The 13,969-nt window shown below is 32.9% G+C and overlaps 1 protein-coding gene across 10 annotated transcripts in view; it reads left to right on the top strand.

Annotated features, from left to right (window-relative positions):
• Positions 1–13,969, top strand: part of LOC149775988 (uncharacterized) — a 336,196-nt gene that overhangs the window by 302,747 nt on the left and 19,480 nt on the right. For 9 of the 10 annotated variants that reach the window (XM_089941197.1, XM_089941195.1, XM_089941196.1 and 6 more), the window contains 4 exons: positions 2,440–2,649; positions 5,801–5,953; positions 8,752–9,003; positions 10,566–10,745. In XM_089941197.1, the coding sequence (XP_089797323.1) occupies positions 2,440–2,649; positions 5,801–5,953; positions 8,752–9,003; positions 10,566–10,745 (795 nt within the window). The remainder of the gene's footprint in view (positions 1–2,439; positions 2,650–5,800; positions 5,954–8,751; positions 9,004–10,565; positions 10,746–13,969) is intronic. The other variant, XM_089941198.1, reaches the window with a different exon arrangement.

Raw genomic sequence — 13,969 nt, 5'->3', positions numbered from 1 at the left:
GGTTATATTGATTTATTCTCCCTTTGACATTTTCAATTTTTAGAGGGGTTGGTGGGGCTGTTTTATTTGAGAACAGCATCTATGAATAGATCCCCTATAATTTGTTTCAATAAATATGTGAATGATAAATAGCTTATAATTGATAAAGATAAAACCTACAATTGTTTGCTGTTCTTTGTCGTCAGCCTAGCAACAGTGATCTTGTGATATGATAGTGGCATTATGTTGCATGCACTAGAGCTGAACATTATAGGAACATTCCCAACAAAATATGCACTCTGTACATTTGCTGCTAACCAGTCTTGGTCAGAGGAATTGGTAAATTGGTTTTAATAATTAGTTCGATAAAAGCTTCTTGTTACTAAATTGCAAATGTTACTGCAAACATGATTATGGTGTTTGATATAAGATTGAGTTTTGTTAATATTAATGAATTTACTGTGCATGATTTTAGCGCCCACCCTTATTATTAAGGGGGATGGGGGGATTAAATTTAGTGAAAATTTGTGTATCCTGGAAAAATCGTACCTTGATTGTACATAGTTTATTGAAGATTGCTATCTCTGCTTGGCCATTGTCATGAATTGAACTTAGGTCATAAATTGTAAAAGTTACAGCTTGATCACTTTTTTGCTTTTTTATATTTTAAAATGGCGTAAGTACATTCACACAAAATGGCAAAGGCTACACTACGAAAATTAACTTATGTATTTCAAGAACAGGTAAACTTATCATACATTGTGCTATTTCAAATACAATTTCCTAATGTGCAGAATGGTAAGGTGATTGTTGCTTAAAGTAGATCTGAAAATACATTCCAAATCTGGATAACTTAACAAAATTGGCATTGCATTCCTTATTTGGATGATAACTTACAGTAATTTCCAGATAACTGAATTAAACAACATTTAGTACACTTGTTACCTTTGAAATAGATTTTGCCCTCTCATTTCATTTCTGAACAATAACAGAATTTTTTTAAACATTTTCAACATATTGGTACATTTTTTCATTTGCCCTTAAATGAAACATAAACATTTCTTTATAAATTTTAGGCCAGTAACTAATCCTTGATAATCAAAGATTGACCTATGAGTTTTTGTTGGAACATTTCTGTACATTCCTTTTAATGTGTACTTAATGTATGCTGCAGAAAATACATTTAAACAGAAGATCTTAAGTTGCCTGGGTATCATGGTTTTTGTTGTTATTGTCTTGGTATTTTTTTAAAGCATCAGAAATTTGCAAGCAGACCATTCTGGTTTACCGTTTAGAATGTCAGTCACAATGAAATGTTACTACTATTTTGCCATGTGCAAAAACTATTATTATTATTTGCATGTTAACCAATATGGTGTCAGTCCTGTCATGTGATTCTCCTTAGTTTTCTGCCTAGCTTGTTTATTAATAAATATGACCATTAAATGCTGCCTGCCCTGCATGAATTTTTAGACATGCGTGTCACTTCATATTGGTAACTGTGGCCATGTCAGCAATGATGCGATAGTTGTAAAAACTCTTGAAAGCCACATACGTCATATCACAAGTCAGTGGTGAGACTAATAGAATCCACCAAGTCAAATGGAGTGGAAATTTTCTACACACACCAACATATATAATGGATTATTTTTCTCTAATTTCTCACAAAGAAAGGGTGGTGATTAAACAAGATGGCAGATAACAGGCAAGGACATAGCCATAGAAGTACAGTGTATTTTTTTAAAAAGTGTTATCTTCATTAGGTAGAGTGTAAAAAGATTTATTTCCAGCATAATGGTGTTATGCCTGAAAAATCCTTCAATTTATTTCCAGCATAATGGTGTTATGCCTGAAAAATCCTTCAGTTTATTTCCAGCATAATGGTGTTATGCCTGAAAAATCCTTTAGTTTATTTCAGGGAATACAATGCATTAAAACTGAATAAGAGAAATCACTTTTATAGGTAAATTTTGTTGTTCATGCAATTTTGAAAGAAATAAAATAAATGCATAAAATAAGATGAAAATTGGTTTATAAAAGACACATGACATAGATAGGTAATAAATGGAATACCAGGATAGTATTCTTTTGTTGTAGTTGTGCATTAATTATGTGTTTATTCTTCTGGTTTTGTACCAGTTTTTTTATTCAATAAACAAAGTAGCAAATGAGAAATCTTAGTTTCCATAAGGTAATTAACACTTGAAAAGTCATTGAAAAAACAACAGTGTGGCTGTATGATCTGTGGAAACATCAGAGACATTCATGATGTTTTACTCTGATGATATGATCTACTGTCACTGATTGCATTCATTTACTATAGTTGTATCTCACACTGCTTTCTGATATGGGACAGTTGTGTCACATATTTATAAGAGTGGTAGAAATAGTGTTTCACACAGTCATTATTGTAATGTTATTCTCAAATGGGGTTTTTTTTGGCAAAATTTTAATTAACAGCAGCAGAAGTTGGAATTGACTAGAAAGTATGAGAATGAAAGAGATATGGTTAATCAACTCAAGGCTGAAAGGGATCAGTTGACCTCTGACCTCAAATCCCTGAAGGAACAGGCCAACTTGAAGGAACATGAGTTGGATTTGCAAAGAATAGCGGACAAGAGAACCATGCGGCAGGCTGAACGGGACAAGGAGGATATCAGAGTTAGAGTGGTAAGCAGCATTATTGCTGATCACAGAAATACTGCTTGCAGATGTTCTTACTTTCAAAAGTAAGATGTGTTTATAAAAAAAGATTGAGATATGCAATTTATGAATGCATGTTTTAGAGTGAATTGGTTATGGTTAGAATTGATAATGGCAAAACACAAAATTTCATTGCAGTTGAACCTGTTATAACAAAACAATGGGACCAGTAAATTTATTTGGTAAATAGTTTTGTTAAAAGAATAAGTAAAACATCACTATCTTAATTATTTGTTTTTTAATTAGTATTTTGCTACATGAAAATATTTTATAAAATCTGATCTGTTAAAAGTTGTTTTTGCTCTCCTTAAATATGTTCAGTTTCAACTCGGATTTTATGCATAACAAATATGTTCTTGGTGTAAAGCAAAGTACATTAATTCTAAGCAATCCACATTCTACGTGATATTTATTCTACCATTCTGCTGTAATAAACAGAGATTAATATACATAAAGTTCTGTTTGTTTTTAAACCATGTAAGAAGATCTTTGAATAGCTTTACGGTACATTGTTTTTCTAATGTTTTATTAAATTGTTTTTGGTTACCTTCTTTAACGTAAGTATTTACACACAATTTATTTCTTCTACAAACACTTTTTTTTTCATTGTATCTTAAATTTTGTGACAGTTGTGGTTGGTAATTTTATTCTTGGTCCAAATGTTTGGACACACTAATAAGACAAGATATGGTTTGCAAAAAGGAATAGAAGGGTAATTTAGTTGAATACAATGCACAGTAACTGAGAAACAAAAGCCTTGATCATGTATGCTGCCTATAAAAATGTCAGTTTATGATTATCAATCATAGCTTTACACATATATCTCACAGAAAAATTCTAAAAATTTGATATCAAGCCTTTTATTAATGTTCATTATGTTCTAGATAGTATTGCTTGATGGATATGATGAAAGAGACGTTTATATCAGTTGTGGTAAGAAGTTAGGATTTTCTCTGTAGATAAAGCACAACATTTTCTAACATGAAAAGATACATTGATAAAAGGAGCGTGCATAATATTCAGTTTCTAAAACCATTAAATTAATTATGGAAATCAGTTGAATGCAAGAGGTGTCATAACTCTTCAGTTTAAGATGGTCATCTTAATTATAAAATCCCTTATAAAATTGTACTTTGAATGAATTTGCCCTCGTTGTCTAATACATGTCATATATCAAGCACAAATTAATTTCTTTAATCCCATTCTAATCAGTCAAGTTATTGTACATGATTTACTATTTAGATAAAGGACAGTTTCTTCTTTTACATTCATGAGAGAGAGAGAGAGAGAGAGAGGGATGCAGACAACAGTGCACAAAACATGAATAATGTTCAGTTAGTCGAAAACTCATTGAGATAATAAGACAGCTTGACAAAAGGCACTTAGACTGTACATAACCTTATTCATGGATACATGTGCTGTTTTACTAATGGGTTTTAACTATACAAGTCCTGGTTGGCTATACAAGTCCTGGTTGGCTTATTGTTCAGCTTGTAATAAACAAATGATGGCACACTTGTCATGCACTGGACTATTGTAGGTTAAATGTGAATAAAAGAAGGAAGCCGTATTTCTTTGATATTTTGTGTGAAAGATTAATTAGCCTCATTTTAGTCTACCAATAAAGCTGAAACAGTTTAATATAATACACTGTGAGATAAATATGTAGGATAATTTTGACTGTTTATTATTATAGACAGTGAGATAAATGTGAGTGGTAATTTGGACAGTTTATTATTATATACATGAGTTAAACATGCATGGTAATTTTGAGTTTAATATTATACACAGTGAGATAAACATGTGTGGTAATTTGACAGTTTTGATAATACAGTGAGTAATTCATGAATGGTAATATGACAGTTTTTATAATGCAGTGAGATAAACATGCATGGTAATTTGACAGTTTTGATAATGCGGTGAGATAAACATGCATGGTAATTTGACTGTTTAAAATTATACAATATATTTTGTATATTTACCAAGGCAACCTTGTCTACTCACAGATAAAAGTTACCTGATAAAAAAATTTGCACACCTTTATTATGGGACCCGCATGGCTTGGATGATGAAAAAGCCCTGTAATTTTCACAGCATTTTTTTCAGCTGAATAAATTTGACCATTCTCAAGATAATAAAAGCATGCAGATTACATCAATGAATGCAAAGTACAATTTTACATCCTGGTGTTGGCTTTACCAATATATACACTTGGAGAGCTATTGACCAAAGATTTCTAGTTTTTATGCAGACCTGCCAACTCTTACGATTTTGCATGAAGTCTTAAGAAAATTATCCTTGAAATATGGACTTGCGACATACTAGCTAAAACTACTGAAAAATGATTGTTGCCAAAAATTTCTGATATATGGTTCATCCATGTTTATTTGGATCTGGATTTTATTTTAGACACAGTGAAATTAGTCAGGGAACCAGACTAATTTTACAGCAGCACCCCAGATGCTTTAAACTGCACCTGTTTGTTCATGCGAGGCATCTGCATGGTCAAACTGTTGATTATAGAAGCGATACATGTGTAAGGCGAAAGGAAAAATAAGCTTTTGAAATGTGCTAATAATCAACACAGAAGAATACAAAGGAGCATTCAGATTCTTGTGAATAAAAGCTGGAAATGACATCGTTATGTTTATTGGACATCATGTGCCAATTTGAGTATGTCTCGTGGTGGGAGATATGATTGCCATTGTCATGTGAAATGGAAAAGAATTTCCAAGAGCTAGGTCAAGTTGAGAGATAGCAACAAGCCATTGAGCTGCATAGGGTTTAGAACTAGAGTTTGTGCTGCTATACTAGTGGTAAATGAAGTCTATACGTACTTTACAAATTTTTCAGTTGAACATAATGTTTATCATCGATGTGCCAAACTTTTAATTATGTTTTCCAGCTTTACAAAAGCAGTTATTGATATTTTGTTACACGTTACTGAAAATTGGTCAATCTTATGGAAAAAAATCAGCTACCTTAGTGAGACGGACTCATCAGGGTTGGCAGATCTGTTTATGAGGTTGCAGACAATGTGTTGCTTTATTTGGCATGTCATTGAATTGATGCCAAGTATTCCAGACTCAGATAAATCTTGGTTTTGCTGTGTTTTTAGCATGAACAGGAGTTGGAGATCCAGCGACTGAAAAAGAGGGTGATAGATTTGGAGGACCAGGTGACTGAAAGCCGTGAAAAAGAACTAGAGGCAATCCGAGAACTGGAAAATGAAAAACTGCGCAACTTCACACATTCCTCTGCATCAGATAGGGTAGGTCTTTTTTTTAAATCCCAGTGATATCTGTGAAGGGGCAGATAAATTGTACCCATGTTGGTATGTATTTCCTGTCTTGTCATTGCATCTATTGTGATTTTCATTTCAGCTCAATACTTCCGAAGGACTCCATGGATTAAAACCAAATTTGGTGTGAGGCTTTCCTTAAGAAGACTTAAGCTGTTTTGGTCATCACCATTTATTGATAGAACTTGATAAAACCATGACCCCTATTTAACTTAGAGTTTTGCCATTGGACTTTTGGTATTTAGTATTTAGTTTGTCCAAGCTAAGCTTTATTGCAGTTTAAAATGCAAGTGCATGCTTACACTATTTCTTTCCCAAACTTTCTTTTTCTTCAAGTCTTTTATATACAGGGTATCATACTGTTATATACAAGGTATCGTACTGTTGTTGAGCCCAATGTTAATGGACATGCAAGACACAGCAGTCACATATGTTTGTCAATTCTATGTTAAAGTTTATATTTAGTTTTTCATTTCATTATTTTCCTAAAGGTTTTATTGGATTCTCGTCATACCTGGCACGAATAATTTTTCAGCGATTCTTGTTTGCCCCGATGAACTAGATATTAAGGTTATATAAATAGAAAATTTGCAATAAGTTTTTTGTGACAGTTTTTTTTCTTCTTTTATTTGCTTGTATTTCACAAGCTATTTGATTAAATTTTTCTTACTCTGGATTGATCCTTAAGAAGTTAAACAGTTCATTCTGTGGCGCTTTCACTTGCCCCATACATATCTCCCCTCTGTCTTGCAAGCAAAATGAGATCCATAATCACCAACCATAGTGTACAATCAACTATGGCTGTGAGAGTCCAAGTTTGATAAACACAAACATGGTGGTGGGGAGTTGGCAAGCAACTTTTGTTTATATATAAAAACTATAATCTCTTTTGTCCTACACAAATATTCACATAATGGTATAATGGATTTTAATATCAATGCTAATTGGATACTGTTAATAAACTGATGTAATACTTTTAATATAGCTAATAAATCAAGTTAACAATGCAGTACTGATAAATTCATAGATCAATATAGTTTGAGTTATCTCCTCTTTGATATCAGAGCATAGTTATAGTTATATATAATTCCAGTTTGTCTTTACAGTGTTATGGTCCTATCCTTTGTAAACAAACAGAAATATCATAGCTGGAATTACATTCATAAACTGTCATAGTCAAATGCATCAATATGATTGCACGGATTTCTTATATAAGGTAGTGATTTTAAATATCACCTACACACCTTATGAAGCAAGATTAAAAATTGACAGAATGCTTGCTTGTTTAAAGAAGTTCTCCAGTTGTGGATTCAACATGCAAGCCCTGACCATTTTGTATTATTCTTTATCAGTCCAGATTTTCCAACATTTTACACAAAATTACTCTTACCATTAAAACAACAAGAGTAATGGGATATTTGATATATAAGAATGGGTCAAAGGCATCCACAATAGAAAATTTTTTTATCATACCACTGTCATATCAACGGAAGGGGCGTATGATGTTAACTTATGTCCACTCAGCACATTATGTCAGGTCCCATCACTTAACATCTGTCACAGCTTCGATTTTGCTCAATAACATTTGAAGAATTTCATGGATTAAAATCAATTTGGTATGAGGCTTGATCTAGGTATAGTTTGATCTTCACTGCTTTCCATCAGAATTTTACTTGTTATAGTTCCAGTTTGACTTTACAATGTTATGGTCCCAGTTCGAATTTTATATAGTTATAGTTCCAGTGTTATGGTCCTAGTTGGACTTATATACTTTTGGTCCCAGTTTGACTTTACAAAGTTATTGTCCCAGTTTGACATTTAACATAGTTATCATCCCAATTTGACTTTACAGTGTTATGGTCCTAGTTTGACTTTATATAGTTATAGTTCCAGTTTGACATTTAGCAGAGTTATGGTCCCCATTTGACTTTACAAAGTTATGGTCCCAGTTTAACTTAACATTATTATGGTCCCAGTTTGACTTCACATAGTTATCGTCCCCGTTTGACTTTACAAAGTTATGGTCCCAGTTTGACTTAACATTATTATGGTTCCAGTTTGACTTCACATAGTTATCATCCCCGTTTGACTTTACAAAGTTATGGTCCCAGTTTGACTTTACATAGTTATCGTCCCAATTTGACTTTACAAAGTTATGGTCCCAGTTTGACATTTAACAGAGTTATGGTCCCCATTTGACTTTACAAAGTTATGGTCCCAGTTTGACTTAACATTATTATGGTTCCAGTTTGACTTTACAAAGTTATCGTCCCCATTTGACTTTACAAAGTTATGGTCCCCATTTGACCTTACAAAGTTATGGTCCTCATTTGACTTTACAAAGTTATGGTCCCAGTTTGACTTAACATTATTATGGTCCCAGTTTAACATTTAACAAAGTTATATTCCCAGAGTTTTGGTCCCAGTTTCGCTTTGCAATGTGATGGCCCCAGTTTGACTTCAAATAGTTATGGTCTGAGTTTGAAATTTGACAGAGTTATGGCCTCAGTTTGATATTGCAAAGTTATGGTTCCGGTTTTACTTTGATTTTTGCCCTTCATTTACATCATATTGGCAGGTGTATCTGTGTCATATTCATGTATTTCTGTTTTTTTTGTGTGTTTTATTTTCATCTGTTTAATTTGTTCTTGAATATGATTAAGAGGAATTGCATTGGATTTATATCACAGTTTAATACAAAACTGGTGATCGAATTGATTATGAAACTTCATGAATAAGTTCCCAACCATACATTTTATTCCTTGCAGTTGTCAGGCAGCTCTCACCGATCAAACAGAACAGCAGATATTTTGGATGAAGAGAAGAAACTTCAAGTGTATCACTCACAGCTTGAGAGCATTTGTCAGAGTTTGCAATATCTGCTACTACGATGTCGTGAACAGCTTAGCAAGTCCTCACATGAGAGCCAGTCTGGCCTGACTGCTGGTACTGACTTTCAAACATTACAAAACTCACTGAAAGATCTGATGACTGAAATAAGGCAGCTAAAGGAACTTGGGGTATGAGGACATTTGTCATACACAGCAGATCTTACATGAATGTACATTTCATATGAAATGTGTTACACAAGTTGCCTAAATTCTGTGTGCTTCAAGCTTTTATTATTCAAATGATTGGATTATTTGACAAGTTCATACATTTCGTATGATATGAGAATAGTTGATGGTGAGAATGATGGCATTAATAAAGATGCTGGCTTTGAACAGTGAACCACAATTCAGTATATAAAATGAATGAAGTACCATTCAGATGGCTCAAAAAACATCTTTCCTTAGCATTGTAGGATGATTCAGTGCCCCTTGCAACTTCATGATATAACAGTACACAACAACCAGAACTTTGACAAATTTGTTAACTGCTGCTGGACGTGTTTTCTGTTAGGAGCAGTAGTGGTGGTCAATCTTGCATACCATTATTACCACCCACCCAAATCATTTTACATTGGAAAATTAGCACCATTGTATTTCCACATTTGGTCTTTCTTCTTTCAAGTTCAAAGTCAGAATATAGCAATGAATGGAATTACAGATATGCTTAAAATTTAACACAATCTCTTTCCTTTATTTTTCTTAAAAGCTAGTTATGTAGATGTCAGTTTCACATCACTCCAATGTACATGGACCAGTTGATATTCTGCTGTAGTGTTGGTTTCATTATTGTAGAACAAACAACATAGACTGATCTGCAGCCACATTATTCTGTTGCAGATAAGGATATAGTTATAAGCAAGTACATAAGGGAAATGCCTGTGATAAAGTGCCTTCAAACTCTGGATGGTAATTACTTGTGATAAAATGTCTTGAAACTCTGGGTGGTAATTACTTGTGATAAAATATCTTGAAACTCTGGGTGGTAATTACTTGTGATAAAATGTCTTGCAACTCTGGGTGGTAATTACTTGTGATAAAATGTCTTGAAACTCTGGGTGGTAATTACTTGTGATAAGATGTCTTGCAACTCTGGGTGGTAATTACTTGTGATAAAATGTCTTGAAACTCTGGGTGGTAACTACTTGAATTAAGATCATCTCCAAACTATGCATGATAGTTGATCAAGATGAAACATCTTTAGACTATGAATGGTAATTGCTTGAAATAAAAATTATGGATGGTAACTGCTTAAAATAATTTTCTCCAAATTATTGCTGTTGTTTGAGATCAAATAGCTACAAACACTGGATGGTAATTGCTTGAGAAAATTTATCTCCAAACTTTGGATATTAATTTCTTGACATTTTTTCAGCTCTGGCTGTTTATCACCTTCAAAAAATATATTACCAGAGTATAAATTTAATTCAGATTGTTGAATTTAGAGTAATTGTCCATGTTCCATTACTATGCAGATTTTATGAATTTCAGGCATAACGTTTTTTTGGTTTTTGTTTTTTGGACAATTTTTTATCAAAGCTAATTCCTGAATTAAACAATGACTTCTGTCAATAATAAAATAGTCCTAATAGTAATATTAATGCTGGGAGTAGTATACACAGAAATAGTAATGGTGGTGGTAGTTATTGACATAATATCGTGTTTAGTAATTATAATATTGTTTTCTCTGTTAGGATTCCAGTCAAGCTAGTGGCATTCACGTGAGTGGCGTGAATGAGAGAATTTTGAGGCATAATGAGGAGCTGACTTCATTTGTCAGTAGGATTAGTGAGGAAAAGACTGAGCTACGAAACACTCTCACTCGTCTGGAGGAAGACATTTGGAGATATCGGCAAATGGAAAGCAAGATGAAGGTGAGAAAGCAGTGTTAGTGTACAGACAGTTCCTTAACCGGTAATGGAACTCATCCATTACTCATGTCAGTTGCTACAGTTGCTAGATAGTGTCAGTGAACTGTTGGATTTCTAGACTGGTTCTGAAGACTTTGTTCATTAACAAAATTTCTTAAAGGTCAAATGTACAGACTTCTGTTTACACTTACTTTTGAATCCTTCTTGCATCAAAACTCTACATTTTATTGTTCTTATTAAATTCTTTTCTCAAGTTTACAAACTATTATGTTTCAAAGCATTACACTCAAACTGGAGCTGGCATTATCTCCCCTGATACATGTTCAGCAGTGACATATCAGGGAAACATATAACTTGCTTAAGTAGCAGTTATATAATAAAGAATTTATGATGGGGGGGGTCTTTTGGAAATTTAAGACATTGAAATGACTCATGTTACATACCGTATTTCATGTATTTTTATGTACCCTTTAATTTTTCGTACACAGTCCAGTTATCAAACTAATAATTATTTAAATGTATATTTTTTCGTACATATCACTTTGTATTTTTTTAAAATCCTTTAAATTATCAGACATAACATTTCTACTAAGAAGATTTACATATGCAGAAAGATCAAAGATAGGGGCCTACCATATAGCCATTTTGCTTTTACAAAAATTAACAATGAATTGTTGCTGAGAAAACATAATGATTGATGCATAAGCTCTCATATTGTCATTGCAGTATCTACTGGTGTTATTAACAACTGGACAAAGGCCTCAACAAAACATAATAATTAATGTTTGTTAATTAGTTCTTATTAAGTTCTTCACTGTAACAAAACATCACATGCATTTTAAAATGAGTTCCAAAGCCCTGTGATGTTTTGTTATCCAAGAGAAATTATATCTGAGTACATGTTAAAGTGAAGACCACAGACCGATGATGAATTAGTCTTATTGTTTCATTATACTAATACACAAATAAATTATAAAAACATTGTCATTTTCTGTTGTCAGTTTAAATGACACGGACTCTCTTAAATTGATTCTTACATATACAATCTTTTAAGCGCTTGTACTGTTTTGACATGGATATAATTAACATTTTGTTTTGAATCTGTTCAACTGTATACCCCTCTATTGTTATCTTTATTGGCAAGTTCAAATAACATGTAAGTTGTATGATCACTGGTCTTTACAACATCTGCTGTATGGACAGTGCCTTGATAGCACATTGACAGATTTTCATTTCCCTAAAGAGAATCTCATTTCCCTACTGGCAGCCTTGCTGACTTGACCTGAACTTGTATGGGTATTTTGAATCTTGCCCTCTATCTGGTTTCAACTGGAATAACCAAAACTCTAAGCATATTTAATTAGCATGTAAATAACCATGCATAGCCATGTGGTTGTTGTAAAAATGTATATCCTTAATTAAACCAACAACAAATTGTTGATTTAGAGGCGTTTATTGTAATGGAATATAGTTGTGTCCTAATACATGAGGATTATCACAATTATCATGTAACTGAACTGGTCTTTTTTCTCTTTGCAAAAGCTACAATTAAAAACTTCTCTGAATAAATATGGTCTTTTACACTGACAAAATTTCTCTCAAACACACACACGCACATGCTCACGTGCATTAACTGAAACATGTTTTTAATTTCTTTATAATTTTTATTGTAATTTGAAAATGAGGTTGTTGGTGTAAGAATACAAGTCGCACTTAGTTTCTCGACAACATGGACTAAGATTGTTGCATAGACCTACAAGTAGGTCCAATTATTGCATACAGTTTACCAATAAATACCCATACATGTTCATTCCATCTTAATCATTATGCCAACATTACACAACATAACAGCTAGAAAGAAGTATATTCTAAATGCCGACGAGCCATTATGCTCACTCTCTGTCATTCTTTCTCTCTCTCTTAAAACAAAAATCTTTTTAATACTTTTATTTTTATTGTAATTTGATTCTTGAGTTGAGATGTTGGGATGTTGAGTAGCATGTGTTCCGTAGAACTTGTTTAGGTATGATCCCTTTATTTTTCATACATGGTCAGTACCACAAAATGATAATTATTTATTTTACATATAATTTTTTGTACACTTATATTAATAATTATTTTTCCATGTATGAAAAATTACATGAAATACGGTAAGTTACGGTCAATTTAATTGTCATTGGTTAAAAGGCAAAGACATTTAAATGATGAAATGATTGGAAATAATCACTAAAACACAGTGCATAATAATGCATTAGTACAATAGTGTTATGGTTATACATACTGTAATGGATGTAAGTCTTGAGACAGGAAAGCACAATTTATTCATTTTGGATCTGAACTTTTACATGTATATAAAAGTATAACTTTTTTTGATGTCACAATTGACAAGATCACCATGCAATACACAAGTAGTGGCAATCTGTTTTTTCAGGTACTATGTGAATAAGCTGTTGTACACTTTTAAAATTTCTTTTATATCACCATTATGTGCATATTTTCTGATTCCTCCCGCATGAAATTAAAATAAAGGTAATTAAAGGTTGTCTAATCCAAGTTTTGTTTAGAAAAATTTGCACTTCGACTGCCAATGCTCTAAACATTCATGGTTACAAAGATTAAATAAAGGTTAGTGGTATTTATCTGTTTTTGAGATGTGGTCCTATATGGCAGTGTTAAAATACTTACTTTGCCTAAAAATTGTGGTCACTGGACTCGTTCTGCTGGTGGTCACATGTGGCTGTGCATTTATGTAATATTAAAACCAATGCATAATGATTGTGGTCATAAATGACAGGTGGTTGCTCAAAGCAAAAGTTTCTCAAGGCAGGGTTTAGTGTATCCCACTTTACAAGTGGGTCAGTTCTGTTGTAAAATCTACCCCATATTTCATATCTGACTGGTCTGGTTTTGTGCCACAGTTCTGCTGGAAAATATGATCTGATAAACTTGTACAACTTAAAACTATTGCTTCCATCACTTAGGGCCTGCAATTTATGTGATGAGAAGCCTTATTCAGCATGGTATAGAATGACTCACTGGTAGTAAATGTACCTGCTTTGTAGCATCAAAAGCTGCATTAACAGTAGCAAATTTTGTGCTCTGGGAAATTAAGTGCCTGTAGCTCAGAAGTATGGAGGTCTGAGCTTCATTCATAAAGTCATGAGTTTTAATTCACAAAATTGTAATGTTTTCCTAAGTCTTTTTGAAAAATTAATTTCCATGATCCA

This window comes from Sinohyriopsis cumingii, chromosome 18 (assembly GCF_028554795.1).
Source record: "Sinohyriopsis cumingii isolate HCF-2022 chromosome 18, ASM2855479v2, whole genome shotgun sequence".
Lineage (NCBI taxonomy): Eukaryota > Metazoa > Mollusca > Bivalvia > Unionida > Unionidae > Sinohyriopsis > Sinohyriopsis cumingii.
The sequence above is the reverse complement of the archived record's forward strand: the minus strand, read 5'-3'. Positions and strand labels throughout refer to the sequence as shown.